At 40.4% G+C, this 14,968-nt stretch overlaps 2 protein-coding genes and 1 long non-coding RNA gene across 12 annotated transcripts in view; 2 read left to right on the forward strand and 1 right to left on the reverse strand.

The window, feature by feature from the left end:
• Nucleotides 1–14,968, reverse strand: part of Mapk10 (mitogen-activated protein kinase 10) — a 288,581-nt gene that overhangs the window by 53,147 nt on the left and 220,466 nt on the right. For 2 of the 10 annotated variants that reach the window (XM_076546803.1, XM_076546804.1), the window contains exon 9: nucleotides 9,291–9,532. The exons of 7 other annotated variants lie outside the window; for them this stretch is intronic. In XM_076546803.1, the coding sequence (XP_076402918.1) occupies nucleotides 9,306–9,532 (227 nt within the window). In that variant the 3' untranslated portion in view covers nucleotides 9,291–9,305. Of the gene's footprint in view, nucleotides 1–9,290; nucleotides 9,533–14,968 lie in introns of those variants that run through there. One more of the 10 variants, XM_076546805.1, reaches the window with a different exon arrangement.
• Nucleotides 1–14,968, forward strand: part of LOC107401066 (uncharacterized) — a 54,625-nt gene that overhangs the window by 31,012 nt on the left and 8,645 nt on the right. The window contains exon 2 of the long non-coding RNA XR_013043061.1: nucleotides 2,904–2,967. This is a non-coding gene — a long non-coding RNA (uncharacterized LOC107401066). The remainder of the gene's footprint in view (nucleotides 1–2,903; nucleotides 2,968–14,968) is intronic.
• LOC143266839 (uncharacterized) lies at nucleotides 10,370–13,236 on the forward strand. The gene is made up of 3 exons (XM_076546948.1): nucleotides 10,370–10,378; nucleotides 11,427–12,124; nucleotides 12,227–13,236. The coding sequence occupies exons 1-3, from the start codon at nucleotides 10,370–10,372 to the stop codon at nucleotides 13,200–13,202; spliced, it is 1,683 nt and encodes a 560-aa protein (XP_076403063.1). The 3' UTR covers nucleotides 13,203–13,236.

Consider the following 14,968-nt stretch of genomic DNA (forward strand, 5'->3'; position numbering starts at 1 on the left):
TGCAGTCACTCTATCACAGTCACTGTCTACTGTAGTCACTCTATCACATCACTGTCTACTGCAGTCACTCTCACATCACTGTCTACTGCAGTCACTCTATCACAGTCACTGTCTACTGCAGTCACTCTATCACAGTCACTGTCTACTGTAGTCAATCACAGTCACTGTCTACTGCAGTCACTCTCACATCACTGTCTACTGCAGTCACTCTATCACATCACTGTCTACTGCAGTCACTCTATCACAGTCACTGTCTACTGCAGTCACTCTATCACATCACTGTCTACTGCAGTCACTCTATCACAGTCACTGTCTACTGCAGTCACTCATCTATCACATCACTGTCTACTGCAGTCACTCTATCACATCACTGTCTACTGCAGTCACTCTCACATCACTGTCTACTGCAGTCACTCTATCACAGTCACTGCCTACTGCAGTCAATCACAGTCACTGTCTACTGTAGTCACTCTATCACATCACTGTCTACTGCAGTCACTCTATCACAGTCACTGTCCACTGCAGTCACTCTATCACATCACTGTCTACTGCAGTCACTCTATCACATCACTGTCTACTGCAGTCACTCTATCACAGTCACTGTCCACTGCAGTCACTCTATCACAGTCACTGTCTACTGCAGTCACTCTCACATCACTGTCTACTGCAGTCACTCTATCACAGTCACTGTCTACTGCAGTCACTCTATCACAGTCACTGTCTACTGCAGTCACTCTATCACATCACTGTCTACTGCAGTCACTCTATCTCATCACTGTCTACTGCAGTCACTCTATCACAGTCACTGTCTACTGCAGTCACTCTATCACAGTCACTGTCTACTGCAGTCACTCTATCACGTCACTGTCTACTGCAGTCACTCTATCACATCACTGTCTACTGCAGTCACTCTATCACAGTCACTGTCTACTGCAGTCACTCTATCACATCACTGTCTACTGCAGTCACTCTATCACATCACTGTCTACTGCAGTCACTCTATCACAGTCACTGTCTACTGCAGTCACTCTATCACATCACTGTCTACTGCAGTCACTCTCACATCACTGTCTACTGCAGTCACTCTATCACAGTCACTGTCTACTGCAGTCACTCTATCATATCACTGTCTACTGCAGTCACTCTATCACAGTCACTGTCTACTGTAGTCACTCTATCATATCACTGTCTACTGCAGTCAATCACAGTCACTGTCTACTGCAGTCACTCTATCACATCACTGTCTACTGCAGTCACTCTCACATCACTGTCTACTGCAGTCACTCTATCACATCACTGTCTACTGCAGTCACTCTATCTCAGTCACTGTCTACTGCAGTCACTCTATCACAGTCACTGTCTACTGCAGTCACTCTATCACATCACTGTCTACTGCAGTCACTCTATCACATCACTGTCTACTGCAGTCACTCATCTATCACATCACTGTCTACTGCAGTCACTCTCACATCACTGTCTACTGCAGTCACTCTATCACAGTCACTGTCTACTGCAGTCACTCTATCACATCACTGTCTACTGCAGTCACTCTATCACAGTCACTGTCTACTGTAGTCACTCTATCACATCACTGTCTACTGCAGTCACTCTATCACAGTCACTGTCTACTGCAGTCACTCTATCACATCACTGTCTACTGCAGTCACTCTATCACATCACTGTCTACTGCAGTCACTCTATCACATCACTGTCTACTGCAGTCACTCTATCACAGTCACTGTCTACTGCAGTCACTCTATCACAGTCACTGTCTACTGCAGTCACTCTATCACAGTCACTGTCTACTGTAGTCAATCACAGTCATTGTCTATCATTATTATCAAAGTCACTGTTTATAGGCAGCTGATTTCAAACAGGATTGAGTCTTGCAGATTTGCATTCATTCCAACTCCTGCCCCTTTTATTTTTCTACAACTCCATCCTTCACTGTCAATTCCATCCTACTAAAGTAATACAAGGCACTTCAAAAACTTTAACATAATACTAATTAAAGTTTGCAAAGCCTTTCCTCTTAGCTATTCAAGAGTTGGATCAAAAAGGCTGACTGTCCCAGTAAAAGACAAAAAAAAACATATTTAGCATTAATATAAACTGCAAATGGTAGACAGGCAATCAAACAAAGATAAAAGCAAGTTCATTGCAAATTTCTACCTCCCTTGCAACCTGGATGAGTAAAACTTAGTTATTATAATAAAAAATATAAATTGCCATGGACTGTCTGGAAATGAAATGCAGGTGGGAAAAATGGATAAGCATTCCCTAACATGACAATGGCAAGAACAAACCAAGAGTCAGTGAAACTTCACTGATGTCATTGTGGGCCTGAGATTACAGAAGGGAATCAGAATTATTAGAAATAAAGAAATTCACTGTATTAGATTGGTTAATCACTCTTATGCAAAAATTCAAGTCTATGGCTATAGATAATATATGAGTAGATAGGATAGATAGATAGATAGATAGATAGATAGATAGATAGATAGATAGATAGATAGATATCAATACTTAGAAAAATGTTCATGGTGTTTAAAGCTCAGTTGTCATTGTAAACATAAAAAAGACCTTCTCTCTAATGCAATTGGGTTAACATGCCCCATCAAGCTATCATTGACTCATTACTCAAACTTACTTTGAATTCTAAAGGGTAAGAGTTAATACTATGCTTAAAAGAGGCAAAGAAGTTTCTAGATTTTCTACAAAGAAGGTATTTAACAAGTTTGGCAAAATATCATCAACCTATTATTTAATTCTAGTTTCATTCAGTTAGAGTCATGAAAGTAGTCAATAAAAACCTTCAACACAGAATCAAGTGTCTCTTTGGTTTTGTTTTTTCTGTTGTTGTTGAAGTTGTTCTTATTTTTGTTTGTTTTTTGTTTTTGCAGCTCAGTTCAGCTTCAGACTTGTAGTGTGGCTCTCAAGCCCCAACTTTCTTCCTGCCTCCTCCAGGTAAGTGCTAGGATTCTAAGATGGGGTAGCCACACCCTGCTCATAACTAAATGCATCCAAAGAAGCAGCCCTAAAGCAACTCTATGGTATTTTTGGTAAAAATGTTAGGAGAGTCACATGTCCTGGTATTCAAAAAACAATTTGAGTCTCTAACAGTACTTGGGTGACCTTTCCTACCTGAGAGTGCTTTTAGATGAAGCATCATTCAGTATGCAGAGACACTGGATCTATTAAAACTATGTCAGTGAAATAGTTAAATATTGCAGCAAATACTGGGTACAACCCTCTTTAAGAAAGAGTGCCTTTCTTTTAGCACACTCCTTTCAAGTCCTTTCTTCCTACAAATGTCTGCCTGTCTAGATAAGAAGGACTTGTTTTCCTCATGTTCAAGTCAGTTTTTGTGAAGAAAACAGGCAATCTGGAGCTAATGTGATAGAAGGAACTGACTTGCTTTGGTCTAAAGTTCATGGTGTGATTTTCCAGGTGTATGTGTCTCAGAGAGCATCTCCAATGTGCTTGTCTTAGTCTTTCACATCAACACTTTTCCACTAAAATTATCATACACATTTTGAAAGAAAATAAGGTGAAATTTTAAAGAAAATGGTCAGATTACCACCACAATTTGTACTTTTAAATATATAAGAATTTACTGGTATTAGTTATATGCTGACATCATACGATGCATTCTTTGGAAATTAATTGCTAATATTATTTTTATGAAAATACAGCATTAGAGCATTTTCAAGCTGTATAGGACAATGAAGGGAATGTGCAGTTATGAAAAGAGTAGTCAACATATGGACGTTTACATTCAGATCTATGATGTCAGAAAATGTCATCCTGAGATAAATTATCTAAGACCTTCAATATTAACAGGAAAAAGACACTTAATTAAAATTATGACAGCAAATTTCCTCATCTAATTCTAAGTTCACTGCAGATTAAATAGAGTGGCAATTCAAATCCTTTGCTCTTGGTTGTAGATGAGATACTTGGCAAAGGAGAGTGATCATTACTAAAGACTTCCTTGAGTGGTACCATCCTAGGAGAATGGTACCAAAGTACTCAAAGGAAGGAAGGATGAGCTGCTGGAGCCACAGGCTGCAAGCTTTTCTGTCAGACTGAGAACTCAGACTCTAAGCGCTACTTAGTGTCCCTGGTTGGAGAACTTTCTGAGACACATTCCCTGATGAGTGTACTGATGGAAAATACCTTCTGTTTTCTGGGTATTTGGGTTATAGTTATGAATGAAATTTATACTCTGCCATTTCTACCTTCAGAAGACTGTTAAAGAGCTCTCTGGGGTTTCTGTCCTATCATGCAGTTTGAATTACTCTTTTATTTGTTTTCTATCTGTCTTTGGTTATTCTCTTCCTAAACATGATATTTCTAGAGACAATATTGGCATGCCTAATGACTCACTATCTTAGGCCCACTACTCAGTCATCAGTGTGAAGATTCCACAGACTGCATTTGCAACTTCAAGACCATCAATATTTCTCTCTCAGTTCTTTACTTGGCTCCTAAAGACAGCATCGCCATGTGCAATATCTATACTTAATAGCTCCAGAAGATGTCCTTTTATCTCCAACTAGCCACTATGTAGGCATGATGCTGAGTGTGGCTCTGTGGCTTTAGTTAAGCTCTGTAGGATAGAATGTAAATTGGTAAGGTCTCCAAGGGAAGTGAAATGAGCACATGTGCTGTGTATTCAGTGTCATGATAGGAAACCATGTTCACAAACTCAAATATTAGTAATGCAGAAAAGTTACAAAACCTCCCTGCAACCCCAACACATACCACTTAACTGTAGGAATATAAATTCTTAGGTGTGCAGTGATTATCACAGAAGAAACACTGGTGGTAACTGCTATCCAGGCAGTCCTGGGACTACATTTAGAGAAATGTTAATCTAGAATATCCTAACCCTCTCCAGTGAGTTACTACATCCAGAGGAGAGAAGATTTGACTGTGCTTCTGTGTTTATGGTACAGAACATAACAGGTTCCAATTCTTGAAGAGATCACTCCATACCATAGCACACTTAACAGGCCAATTCTCTGGAAAGAAGTCAGGGAAAGGAAAAAGTCCCAATCTTTCTCTCTTTCACATTTTACTGTCTTGAAAATGGGGATATGATAGCCAAGACTACTGAGCTCCTGTGGAGGAAAGACTACAGAGGAGGAAGAGAACTGAGTGCTGCATTTCCCATGAGGTCAGCTGAGGACAGCACAGGTGTCTTTCCCACACACAGTGAGCTCAGCTGCACAGAAACATCTTCCACACACCACACAGTGACCCCAGCTTGCCTTGGTAATCATAATAAAATTAGGTTTTAAAAGCACTTTTACACTTGAGGGCATTTGTAAGAAGATCAGGGTGGAAACACACACACACACACACACACACACTAAAGAGAGTTCTCTCTACTGTTGGTTGTGTTTGAGTGGTTTTATTCCTTTGAGAAGATTTTAGTTTGGAGCTGGGAATGCAGCTCAGGGGTGTGTGCAAGGCTCTATGTGGTGGTGGTGGGAAGAACAAAGTTTTTAGCTGTGTTATTTTTTTTTATTTGCAAATGTTCTTTTTTGTCTCAAAAATATTCCTCAGTTTCTGATAACACAAAACATGAAGAAATGTTTAAGGCACAATTCATTAACAGTGTGTTCCTTAAGAGTGGACACAGGAGGAAGTATGATAAGCGAGAGCATGCAGTCTTGAACCTGATTCAGTGACTCAGTGAGGACAAGCCTCCGGGGCCTACTATTGGACATGCGAAAATTGGTTTTTCTTATAAGTCTATTATTGTAATCTATCTTTACAAATCAAAAGTAGACAAGAATTATGTTTTCTAACATGTATTAGGATATGTTGCAGAAGCAACACTTTGTAAGCTATTGAAGGGTAACCTCCTGGACTCCTTGTCTGCATAGGCTCTTTGGGAGACTGTTCTTAACTTCCCATGGCAGTCTTCGTTCTCTGATGGAAAGGGTAGCCTCTCCCTGGGGCAGTGGTTTGGCTTCACAAACATTGATCTGTCTTACTTGCATGTGATTGCATTTTGAAAGTTGACAAAAGATTTGACATCTGTGTTTTAGAGATGAGAAGGTCAAAGTCCCTTTCACTCTAGTGACATCACTAATGCAAATGGTTTCACTCACCATTGTTGACTCTATGGACGATGGGCTGCAGGACACTGTGCTCCATCCTAGGACACATCTCTGGAAGGCCATGCTAATTTCTGGGTATCGCTATGTACACTGGATTGTTAAGAGGGGACAGCCAGATTTCTGTGAGGTCAGGAAGAGAGAGCTGGGGTGATAGCTCAGGTGGCAGAGCTTGACCAGCCTCTACAGGCCCTGGGTCAACCCCCAGCACCATATAAACCAGGCAGCTTGGGGCATACCCGTGAGCTGAGCCCTTGGGAAGTAGAAACAGGAGGATCAGATGTCCACGTGGATTTTGGACTGAACAATGAGTTCAAGGCCAGCCTGGGCTACATTCAACCCTGTTGAAAAGTACATGCCAAGTGAGGCATTGGCAAAGCTTTTTATATTCAGATTTAAAGAGGAAAGCAATCCCCGACTTCCAGCCCAGCATACCAATTGTATCAAATAAATATCAAATGTTAAGCCCTGAAAACTTACATGTAAATAATATTATACAGAAAACTGCAGGTTGTATGTATGTATTTAGGTGTGTGTGTGTGTGTGTGTGTGTGTGTGTGTGTGTGTGTGTGTGTGCGTGCGCGCATGCGCACATGTGTGTTTAACAACAATTAATGAAAAAAGGTCATGCATTTGAACAAGAGCAGAGAGGGTTATATGGGAGAGTTTGAAGAAAGGAAATAAAAAGGGGAAATGATGTAATTATAATCTCAAAAATAAAATAATTCAAAATTATGAAAGAAAAACATCCCCCTGGTTTCCCTGGGATTGAAGTTATGGACAGTTGTAGGTGCTGGGAATGGAACCAAAGTTACTTTCAAGAGCAGCTAGTGCTCTTAACCTCTGAGTCATCTGTCACATTGCTGAAACTAAATTCTTATTAATCTGTACAGACTTAAAAACATTATGATGGAATGAGATTTATTTAATAGATATTTTTAAAAACCTACTTGTGAAATATTTACAACTTTAAGAACTATTTGGCTAATTTCTAAATTTCCCACTAAAAACAATATGTTGTATTTTTTTGTCATATAAAGAACATGAAAGTTTTATTAAAATCCCCTTTGCTATTTAACTATATCAAAATGATGTGCATGGCTGATATGTAAGGGCTTTTAGAAATCATTTATTTTGAGAACGCTTTCAAACAGATGTGTTTATTGACTTTTAAAGCAACATGGCTTTATAACGTGTTGAACAGGTTGTAATTTTACAGACTCCTCATCTCTGGCTCCATTCTAAAGCCTCTCTTTAATAGTTTTCAGTGTAATTTTTTTCTCTTTAAATAAGTTCCTTTTGATAACAAATACTTATTAAGGTAAGTAGTACATCTTGCACTTTAAAGGCTAACTCTATGATAGTCAGTGGTTACAGTTTACATTTAAAAGACTAACTTAAACTAAACCAATGGGCTTAATATCATTAATGAACCGCAGTTAATTGGTTTCCCAAGAAATTTACATATGTGTCTCTGAGATACCCAGAAAAAGGCTCACTATCCAAGCCTCACATACGGTCTATGCGGTATGACCTTGTGACATTACAGGGGTCTTAAGAATTGTTGACTAGGGGTTTTGACTTTCAGATTAAACAGTGATGCCGAAATAGTTTCTCCCAGGAAGTGATGGTAATAATGCTGGGCTGTGTTCCGTAGCTCTGCTGGGGAATCTTGCAGTATGCTACAATCAGAAATGGAAACTGTTAGTCTAATCTTCAGGTGGCAAACATTGCTTTAATCTGCAGCGATTCAATTCTAATGAATTTCTGGAAGAGCAAAGAGCATACAGACTAATTCAAATTTATTCCCAAATGTTAAGAAAAAAGCAACTGATTCGTAGGGAATGAAAGAAATCCTAGTTTTGGTTTCTTTTCAGAAAAATGAAGTACTTTTGTTTTGATCAAGCCAACATATCTTCAAAACAGAATTAACATTAGCACTAATAGGTAAATTTATAGATAGCATTGAATAAAATGTATTAATGGAAACAAAATAGCAATAAGGACAGAAATACTTTTAAAGTCAGGGCGTCATAGTTTAAGACTAGAGGAAAAACATCTTAGCAAAAACAGAAGTAAAACGTTTACCTTTTTGTTTATTTGTGGTGTTTTGTGTGCTGCGTAGGCAGTATAGATGTGTGTGAATGTATGAGTGTGCACACATGTGCATGTGTAGGTGCTCCTACATGCCTGGGGGTGGGGGGCGGGGGCTAAAGGTAGGTGTTGCTGTCTTTCCTTGATCACTCTCTGCCACCTTGTAAATTTCTGAATTGTTCCTTTTAAACCTAAGGAAAGTATGTATGAAGTTATAATGCTATACTCTACATATGTGTGTGGAACTGTATATGAAATACACACATACACACAGACACACACACATCATGTTATCCATGGAGATGGCAGGGTTTTAAAAACTTAAAGAGAGTAGATAATCACATGATGTTATTAAATCAGACTAATTAGACATTAGCCCATAATTAGCGACTCAAAGCTGCTTTTAAATCATGAACACTTCACTTCAGGTTTTCCCCTTAGAATGATGAAGACAGATCATCATCAAACGTGACCAAACACAGCAGGCATTTCGCTTCCTCAGGGGGCAGGCTGTTTCTAGGTGGTGTTCGGCAGCATGTCCACCCGGGACCTCTGGACTCCTTTAATCAGTTGCTACTTTAGAGAGATTACTTTTATTTCTCAGAGTGATTTAAATGACTTCTCCAGATGTTCTATCTAGTCACTGTTAATCAAGGAGGTATTAAATACTGCTGGTTAATGATCTCAGAAAAGAAGAGCAGGTTTGGAGAAATTCCTTCCCTGTAAGTGAAGTGAATAATCCAGAGTGTTTGAAAAGTGGTTGATGAGGGTGAAAACGAGATGTGCAGACATGTTGTCTGGACCTGCGTTAAACAAATCACACTTGTGGGTGAACTTTGGATCGCCACACTAAATGAATATTTCTTATGATACAAAACCGTAAAGCTTCAGTGTGAACACTGACTTGGTCATTTATTGTCTCGCTACATATATATGTCTCCATTTTTTAATCTCTAAAAGCAGAATAATAAAACAGAGTGAGTTCGGAAGAACTGAAGTAAGGCGGAGATTTCAATGCAAGGCTGAACCTTTCATGTCTCCCACTATCCCATCCATGGAAGGTCTTTCTGGGAGTTGAGGTTATTCTAACATGAAGCTAGCTTGCAAATACTTGACATTTGATCTCACGGAAACTCTCTGAGGGCTGTGAATGGAGATCTTGAGCAGTCTTGCATTGGAAACAAAAGAAATAAATTGAGAAGGGTGCACAGAGACCAGTGGCCGCTGAAGGATACGATCAGTGCCGGGAAATAGCACTGCACCTTTTACCATTTCTCCCATGATGCACCCTACCGACCACATGTCAACTGAAAACAAAAATGAAATGAATATAAGCAAGAACACACAAATAGATCAATACAGAAGTAAAACACCAAGGCCACTCACACCATAGAATCATTGCCTGTACTTCCCTGACTGAGGCAGAGGCCAGTCCGTGACCAGCTGGGCCTTGAGGTATAAACAGGGCTCACATGGAATGCCCAGCCCTTTCAGCAGAACCAACAAAGCCGTCTGAAGCTACTGATGTCTGATTATATTACTTTGCAATTATAATTCAATGCTTTCTCTCACTTCTGATTTAAAAGATCTAATTTGCATTCATCTGCTGGAATCTAAGTGATTTGTATTGAAAATTATCCTAGGCTGTGTTAATAGGGGCAGCATGTAAATCAATATCATTGACATTCTTTTATGTACCCTATCAGGAAAAGGAAAGGAAGAAAAGCTAGCGGCATGCACCCCAAAAGAAAATTACTTTTATAAAAGGCATTTATGCTTGTTTATAAATATGAATAAATTTCTAGAAGCAGAAATGCCTGTTGGAGAATGAATGTTTTGGAATATGCAGGCTCCATCATTGAATCCCATCAAAGGAGCAGTTTCTAAGCTGGAAGTCTTGTCCTCTTCCATAAGCACGGACTTTTGTAATGCTAAAAGTGTGGGCTATTCCAACAGAACTGTTCACCATGAAATAAACAAGATTAAAGAGCAAACACTTCTGAGACTGAAAATCAAAGGAAATCTGGAATGGGAGGGTCAATTACAATGTCTCCTTGCTATTGTCAGTTATCATCCAGAACTGAAACCAGGAAGGCAGAGCAAGGGCACAGGAGGTGCGGGGGGGGGGGGGGGGGTAGAGGGCGATGGGAGGGGTAAAAGGGGGCAGGAGGGATAGGGAAGGGCAAGCAAGGAAGGGAAGCCTCCTCCCTCCTGGGGCTGTACCCGCTTGCTCTCACAGAGTTGAAGACAGGCTGAGCAACACTGGAAGGAAACAGAATGTGGGGGGAATGGAACAAAGAGGGTGCAGGGGCAGCAGCACCTCATGGCATTACTCCACTCAGGCTTCAAATTACATGTAGTAATTTGGCAGTGTCCTGAAGGAGGTCCTGGAAGATTCTTTCCACTGTGAAAACCTCACTGGAGTGAAACCCAGGGTGCCCATTGCTTAGTCCCTAAACCCTGAGGAGAAAATGTGTTCGCTTCCATTTCAGGAAAGCAAGGGCCATGCAAACTCTCAGGGAAAGACAGAGCAAATGGTTGTGTGTCCATTAGGATGAGTTAGAAGCATCTGGTCATCACTGCCTCACAAGAGGCTCAGAATTTTTGAGGAAAGAAAAAAAATACAACAGCTCTGGGAAAGTGTTTTATTTTTAAATTGCAAGTAATTTTATCATTCTGTCCCCAGTAACCCATCTGCGTGTGATGTGTGTGCAAGTATGAGTGTGTATAGTCTGTGTAGTGTGTGAGTGTATATGTGTACTATGTGGTATGTGTACTGTGTATATAGTATGTATGTGTAATATGTGTGTAGTATGCATATTTGTGAGTATATATAATGTCTGAGTGTGAATGTGTGTCATGTGTAGTGTGTGTGTTTGTAGTATGTGTCATGTATATGTGCAGTGTGTTTGTATAATGTGCATCATGTGTATGAATGTGTGTGTTACAGGAAAGTTAAAGAAGAAAGGCAGGTAATTAAAGCACAAGCTGTGTGATCTCCTGTCTGCCCATAAATGTTTGGAAAAGCTGCCAAGGAGCTATTTAGAACTTTGATGCATCTGTTTCTCTTTCCCATGTGGCAGACATGTCTACAGTACCTCTGCAGCACCTCTGGCAGATATGTCTACAGTACCTCTGGCAGATATGTCTACAGTACATCTGCAGCACCTCTGGCAGATATGTCTATAGTACCCCTGGCAGATACGTCTACAGTTCCTCTGCATTACCTCTGGCAGATCTGTCTACAGTACATCTTGGAGATCTGTCTGCAGGACATCTGGGAGATCTGTCTACAGGACATCTGGGAGATCTGTCTACAGTACATCTGGGAGATCTGTCTACAGGACATCTGGGATATCTGTCTACAGGACATCTGGGAGATCTGTCTACAGGACATCTGGGAGATCTGTCTACAGTACATCTGGGAGATATGTCCACAGGACATCATCTGGGAGATTTGTCTACAGGACATCTGGGAGATCTGTCTACAGTACATGTAGCAGATATGCCTACAGAACATCTGGGAGATTTTTCTACAGTACACGTGGCAGATATGCCCTCAGAACATCTGGGAGATATGTCTACAGTACATCTGGGAGATACACCTACAGTACATCTGGCAGATATGCCTACAGTACATGTGGCAGATATGCCTACAGTACATCTGGGAGATCTGTCTACAGTACATCTGGCAGGTGTATCTACAGTACCTCTGGAACATATGCCTACAGTACATCTGGCAGGTATGTCTACAGTACCTCGGATACATGTGTCTACAGTACCTCTGGCAGATGTGTCTATAGTACCAGTACCTCTGGCAGATGTGCCTACAGTACATGTGGCAGATATGCCTACAGTACATCTGGGAGATCTGTCTACAGGACATCTGGGAGATCTGTCTACAGTACATCTGGGAGATCTGTCTACAGGACATCTAGGAGATCTGTCTACAGGACATCATCTGGGAGATCTGTCTATAGGACATCATCTGGCAGATATACCTACAGGACATCTGGGAGATCTGTCTACAGGACATCATCTGGGAGATCTGTCTACAGGACATCTGGGAGATCTGTCTATAGGACATCATCTGGGAGATCTGTCTACAGAACATCATCTGGGAGATCTGTCTACAGGACATCTGGGAGATCTGTCTACAGAACATCTGGGAGATCTGTCTACAGAACATCATCTGGGAGATCTGTCTACAGAACATTATATGGGAGATCTGTCTACAGAACATCATCTGGGAGATCTGTCTACAGAACATCATCTGGGAGATCTGTCTACAGGACATCTGGGAGATCTGTCTACAGAACATCATATAGGAGATCTGTCTACAGTACATCTGGGAGATATGTCTACAGAACATCTGGGAGATCTGTCTACAGAGCATCATATGGGAGATCTGTCTACAGAACATCATATGGGAGATCTGTCTACAGAACATCATATGGGAGATCTGTCTACAGAACATCATATGGGAGATCTGTCTACAGAACATCATATGGGAGATCTGTCTACAGTACATCTGGGAGATATGTCTACAGAACATCTGGGAGAATTGCCTACAGTACATGTGGGAGATGTGTCGACAGAACATCTGGGAGAATTGCCCACAGTACATGTGGGAGATGTGTCAACAGAACATCTGGGAGAATTGCCCACAGTACATGTGGGAGATGTGTCGACAGAACATCTGGGAGAATTGCCCACAGTACATGTGGGAGATGTGTCTACAGTACCAGTGTCAAATGCGTTTCCAGTCCCTCTGGCAGATATGTCTACAGTACATATGACAGATGTGTCTACAGTCCCTCTGGAACATATGTCTACAGTACCTCTGGCAGATGTGTCTACAGTACCTCTGGTAGATGTGTCTACACCCCTTTTGCTGCTTCGGAACTAATTCCACCACTTAACTGTTGTGTGACTTTGACCAACTTCACCTCTCTAAATGTTATTTTCATCCTCTAAAATGTCAGCACTAAAAAGCATTTATTGTGTAAAATTTTCAATGTTGTATTTCTGGTAAAGCCCTTTCCATATTGCCTGGTGATAGCTTTCAAAAAACTAGCTTCAACACATACGTATATTGTATTATATATAGAAACTAAATATACACACAAAAAGTTCAACTTTTAGTTACATAATTTATATTCAGATACATAATAACTTTTCATAGTTTTGTTTTTTTTTAAATGAGTGAACCTAACTATTCACTAGGCAGCCCATTTCACTGCTGAAGCCACTGAGAATGGAATACTCCATATCAAATCACCAGTGGCTCCATGAAACTTCTAGTGTCTTAGCCAGCTGTTCTCAACCTGTGCGTCAAGACTCCTTTGGGGTTGAATGACCCTTTCATAGGGGCTGCATATCAGGCATCCTTCATATCAGATATTTACACTACAATTTATAACAGCAGCAAAATTACAGCTATAAAGTAGCAACAAAAATAATTTTGTGGCTGGGGATCACCACAACATGAGGTATTAAAGGGTCACTGCATTAGGAAGGTTGAGAACCACGCAATAAACAATGACTCTATTTCCACATTTAAAAAAAAATATCTGAGCATATGTCAGCGTGGTATAATGCTGAGTAACTTCTCTCCTAAAACTGACCAGTTTTATCCTTTAGAATAAAATCTTGTGATATTTTTATAATGGTCCCTCATATATAGACCAATATCATCAGTAATATTGGTGATCAAAATGGGAACAGGGTCCCTATGTTGCTGTGTCCTCAATAGGCTCCAGACAGTTATTGGCTCAATAACTAATATATTGCCAACTGGTATGAATCCCTGTTCTCCCCCCCCACTGTATGTGTGTGTGTGTGTGTGTGTGTGTGTGTGTGTGTGTGTGTGCACGCATGTACTTTTGCAGTATATCCATATTCCAAAGTAAAAGATGAACATTTTTCTACACTTATCTTCCCTTCCCAGTCAGAACTCAAAATAGTCTTAAGGAATCATAAAATGTTTATACAAAAAAAGAAAGAAAGAAAGAAAAGACAAACATGAACACCAGGTTTAAGTTCTAAGGTCCGTCTTGCCACTGGCACACTTTTTGAAGTGACCGTACCTGAAGCCCTTGAATTCTCTGTAAGTTTTCCTCTCTGTTCACCATCCTTCTGACTACCTAGACTGTGCAGCAGGTGTGCCAGTTCTTGTGCCCAGAAGTAGCAACCTCTAAAGATTGACGTACACATGGAGCCCTACATGAGTTTTGTGGGCTCACAATGAGGTTAATACTCAATATCCAGTCGTGTAACACAGTCTATAAATCGGTCATCCCCCCCCCCATTAGAAACAGGTGAATTTAGAACTCGGATCATTGATCAGGGAAGACAAGTGAGTGGTAAACCTTCACTTCATGTATGTACAGTGGTTGAAAATGCTTATCAAGGCTACACCAGGTTAATCTATGAAATTTTAACAATATTAGAGTGGATGGTACCACAGATAAGTATCCATTGGAAACTGAATTCTCACACTTTCTAAGGCATATTGGGTCTCCTATACAGGACACTGATAGAGTGCCATTCTGGCTATGTTACTACAGTGTGCCTCCACCCCCAGCATTCCACAGCAGGGAGCCAATGTATTTACAATTATAATACCCAGATAGTGTGTCACTTTGTTTAAACGAAATTTTAAGCATTTTCAGATGTTGCTAAAATATAATCATCAGTTTTCTGAGAATATCCAAAGTGTTTTACACAAGTAAGTTGATTCT

The sequence above is a fragment of the Peromyscus maniculatus genome, chromosome 10 (assembly GCF_049852395.1).
Source record: "Peromyscus maniculatus bairdii isolate BWxNUB_F1_BW_parent chromosome 10, HU_Pman_BW_mat_3.1, whole genome shotgun sequence".
Lineage (NCBI taxonomy): Eukaryota > Metazoa > Chordata > Mammalia > Rodentia > Cricetidae > Peromyscus > Peromyscus maniculatus.